We start from the raw sequence: 3,295 nt of genomic DNA, 5'->3' as shown, positions 1-3,295 counted from the left end.
CTCACATGGGGCAGATTTGTTGTTATTTACAATAGTCATCCCATGCCCACACACTTCCAATTCTGAAAAATGAAAGCCTACCTGTGAGAGGGGTCACCCTGGTAGTAGTTTTAGGATTTTATACAGTACTCAAAACCAATTTGTGAGTTCATTTGACCATTGGAAAAAGCGCTAATGGGTAAATACCACAATGCGGGTTTGATTGAATTGAGCCTCTAATCTTCATTTTCAAGATGATGCACTTTTCTCCCCAACACCACAATAAATGTGAGTCCACATTTCAATTACTTATTTTTCACCCAATGGGGAATTCAAATTTACACTGTAAGTGGTACTAGATGTCAGGAACTCTGCACCTGTCCAGAGTTGTGTTTGGTAATAGATGTCAGATAACTGTCCAGAGTTGTGTTTGGTAATAGATGTCAGATAACTGTCCAGAGTTGTGTTTGGTAATAGATGTCAGATAACTGTCCAGAGTTGTGTTTGGTAATAGATGTCAGATAACTGTCCAGAGTTGTGTTTGGTAATAGATGTCAGATAACTGTCCAGAGTTGTGTTTGGTAATAGATGTCAGATAACTGTCCAGAGTTGTGTTTGGTAATAGATGTCAGATAACTGTCCAGAGTTGTGTTTGCTCACAATGCACAACATTTTATTCTCAGATTGCTTCAGTGGACTTCTGGCAATTACTAATGAGAAAGTGTTGGGGTCAGGTACAACTACATTTACCCAATCCCAATATTCATGAACAACTCCCTCACCCACAACTTCTCACCTGAAAGCATTTTTGGAAAATGTGAAGGAATTGGGCAAAGGCTGAAATGGGGTTGAGATTTACAGAAAAATAACAAACTATTTAAGGTTCTTTCTCCTCTCTCTCCCCTTCTCCTCCCTCCTTCTCCTCTCCTTCTTCCTTCTCTCCCCCATTCTCTCCTTCTCCTCTCCCCTTCCATCTCTCTCCTTCTCCTCTCCTTCTTCCTTCTCTCCCCCATTCTCTCCTTCTTCCTTCTCTCCCCCATTCTCTCCTTCTTCCTTCTCTCCCCCATTCTCTCCTTCTTCCTTCTCTCCCCCATTCTCTCCTTCTTCCTTCTCTCCCCCATTCTCTCCTTCTTCCTTCTCTCTCCCATTCTCTCCTTCTCCTCTCCCCTTCCACCTCTCTCCTTCTCCTCCCCAGATGGAGAGCACTATAAAGCAGTCAGAGAACGACCTGAACAAGCTGCTGGAGACGACGCGGAGGCTCCATGATGACTACAAACCCCTGAAGGAACATGTAGACGCCCTGAGGATGACCCTGGGCCTTCACAGACTGCCCAACCTCAACGAAGAGGAGGATAAACTCTCTCTGGAGTCAGTACACATACTACACACACACACACACGGTCGCACAGGCCCTCACACACACATCAACTTGTTCTCTGTGCTATCTTCTATCTGTTGCCATAGTTACTTTGAGAAACAGAAGGCTGAGTGGCAGAAGGAGCCTCATGAGCCCACAATCCCAGAATCCCTTGCAGCAGCGGCTGCTGCAGCCCAACAACTCCAGGTCTCCCGGAAACAAGACGCCCGCCAGACTGCCACTTTCAGACAACAGCCCCCTCCCATGAAGGTACACAATACACACCCTCCCATGAAGGTACACAATACACACCCTCCCATGAAGGTACACAATACACACCCTCCCATGAAGGTACACAATACACACCCTCCCATGAAGGTACACAATACACACCCTCCTATGAAGGTCCATAGTACACACCCTCCTATGAAGGTCCATAGTACACACCCTCCTATGAAGGTCCACAGTACACACCCTCCTATGTAGGTACACACCCTCCTATGTAGGTACATACCCTCCTATGTAGGTACATACCCTCCTATGTAGGTACACACCCCCCTATGAAGGTACACACCCTCCTATGTAGGTACACACCCTCCTATGTAGGTACACACCCTCCTATGTAGGTACACACCCTCCTATGTAGGTACACACCCTCCTATGTAGGTACACACCCTCCTATGTAGGTACACACCCCCCTATGTAGGTACACACCCCCCTATGACGGTACACACCCCCCTATGAAGGTACACACCCCCCTATGAAGGTACACACCCTCCTATGTAGGTACACACCCTCCTATGTAGGTACACACCCTCCACCCCCGTCTGTACCTACACAATAATGACACTACTGACTTCTGTATGGACATAGCAATGACACACTATAACATCTCTGTCCTCTCTCCAGGCCTGTCTGTCATGCCACCAACAGATCCATCGTAACGCTCCCATCTGTCCACTGTGTAAGGCCAAGAGTCGCTCCCGCAACCCCAAGAAACCCAAGAGGAAGCCTGACGAGTAGACACACAGTAGACACACACACACACACACACACACACACCTCATCTTGCTACATTTCAGTAAAACATATATTCATAACCTTCTCCAAGCCATGGAACCTGCATTTAGTATTAACTTCATTATCCTAAGTGTTTTTTAATGGTGCTAAAGTGTTGAAATGTAATTGGTTAAGGTTTAATAGACCGTAACCATGTTATATGCAATAATACAAACCATTATACTGTAGCTGTACCCATGTTGTGATTGGTTCAGGCATTATAAATGTAAACCTGACTGAATGTACTTGTTACTCTGTATTTAGTATGTTTACATTGCATGAACACTTTCCATGGCTGAGCTATAATGACTGTGTTGTAACTGTTTGTGATGATATGAAAGTGGGTTTTATTGTTGCAGTGTATAACCCAGGAAGTTGTTCTAATGTTTACTGAACACATAAGGGACGGTCACGGACTGAGAAAACCATGATGCTTATTTGCTTTTAACAGTGTTGTAATGTGAAACTTTAAAACAAGAATTCCAAAATAAATGGCTGTTTTGTACTGCAGTTGGAATTGTATTTTCTTCTAGACGAAGATGAATCTCATTATATTATAGGGTCACTCATAGGGCTCTGATCAGAAGTAGTGCACTATATGGGGAATATTTCAGATAGGTCCGCATGGTGATAGTGCCAGTATGAAGGTACCTTCAGCTCAGTTCTTGTACTGTCGTCAATAAGTCGTCAGGTTAACATTCTGGGCCTTCAGGGTAATTCTTTATTGACATTCTGTTGGCAGGTTACATCCAGATTCCTGTTCCGTCTCCAAGGTAACCCCAGGTTGCTGTGACTCCCTATGGCCTGCTGGGGGTCAGAGGTCTTGTGGAGGCTCCTCAGCAGCTCACCCAAATTGCACACTGGGAGAATCTAATTTACATACTCCTGGCATCCTCTCTC

General features: G+C 45.0%; 1 protein-coding gene across 1 annotated transcript; it reads left to right on the top strand.

Moving 5' to 3' along the window:
* Positions 1–1,174: 1,174 nt before the first annotated feature.
* LOC139400790 (zinc finger C4H2 domain-containing protein-like) lies at positions 1,175–2,380 on the top strand (the record flags this gene model as incomplete). The annotated part of the gene is made up of 3 exons (XM_071145435.1): positions 1,175–1,347; positions 1,444–1,606; positions 2,246–2,380. Coding segments are annotated over 3 exons (450 nt in total), but the record flags the coding sequence as incomplete, so codon positions are not given.
* Positions 2,381–3,295: the final 915 nt, after the last annotated feature.

This window comes from Oncorhynchus clarkii, unplaced genomic scaffold (assembly GCF_045791955.1).
Source record: "Oncorhynchus clarkii lewisi isolate Uvic-CL-2024 unplaced genomic scaffold, UVic_Ocla_1.0 unplaced_contig_11548_pilon_pilon, whole genome shotgun sequence".
In the NCBI taxonomy this organism is placed as follows: Eukaryota; Metazoa; Chordata; class Actinopteri; order Salmoniformes; family Salmonidae; genus Oncorhynchus; species Oncorhynchus clarkii.
This window is presented reverse-complemented; position numbering and strand designations above follow the sequence as displayed.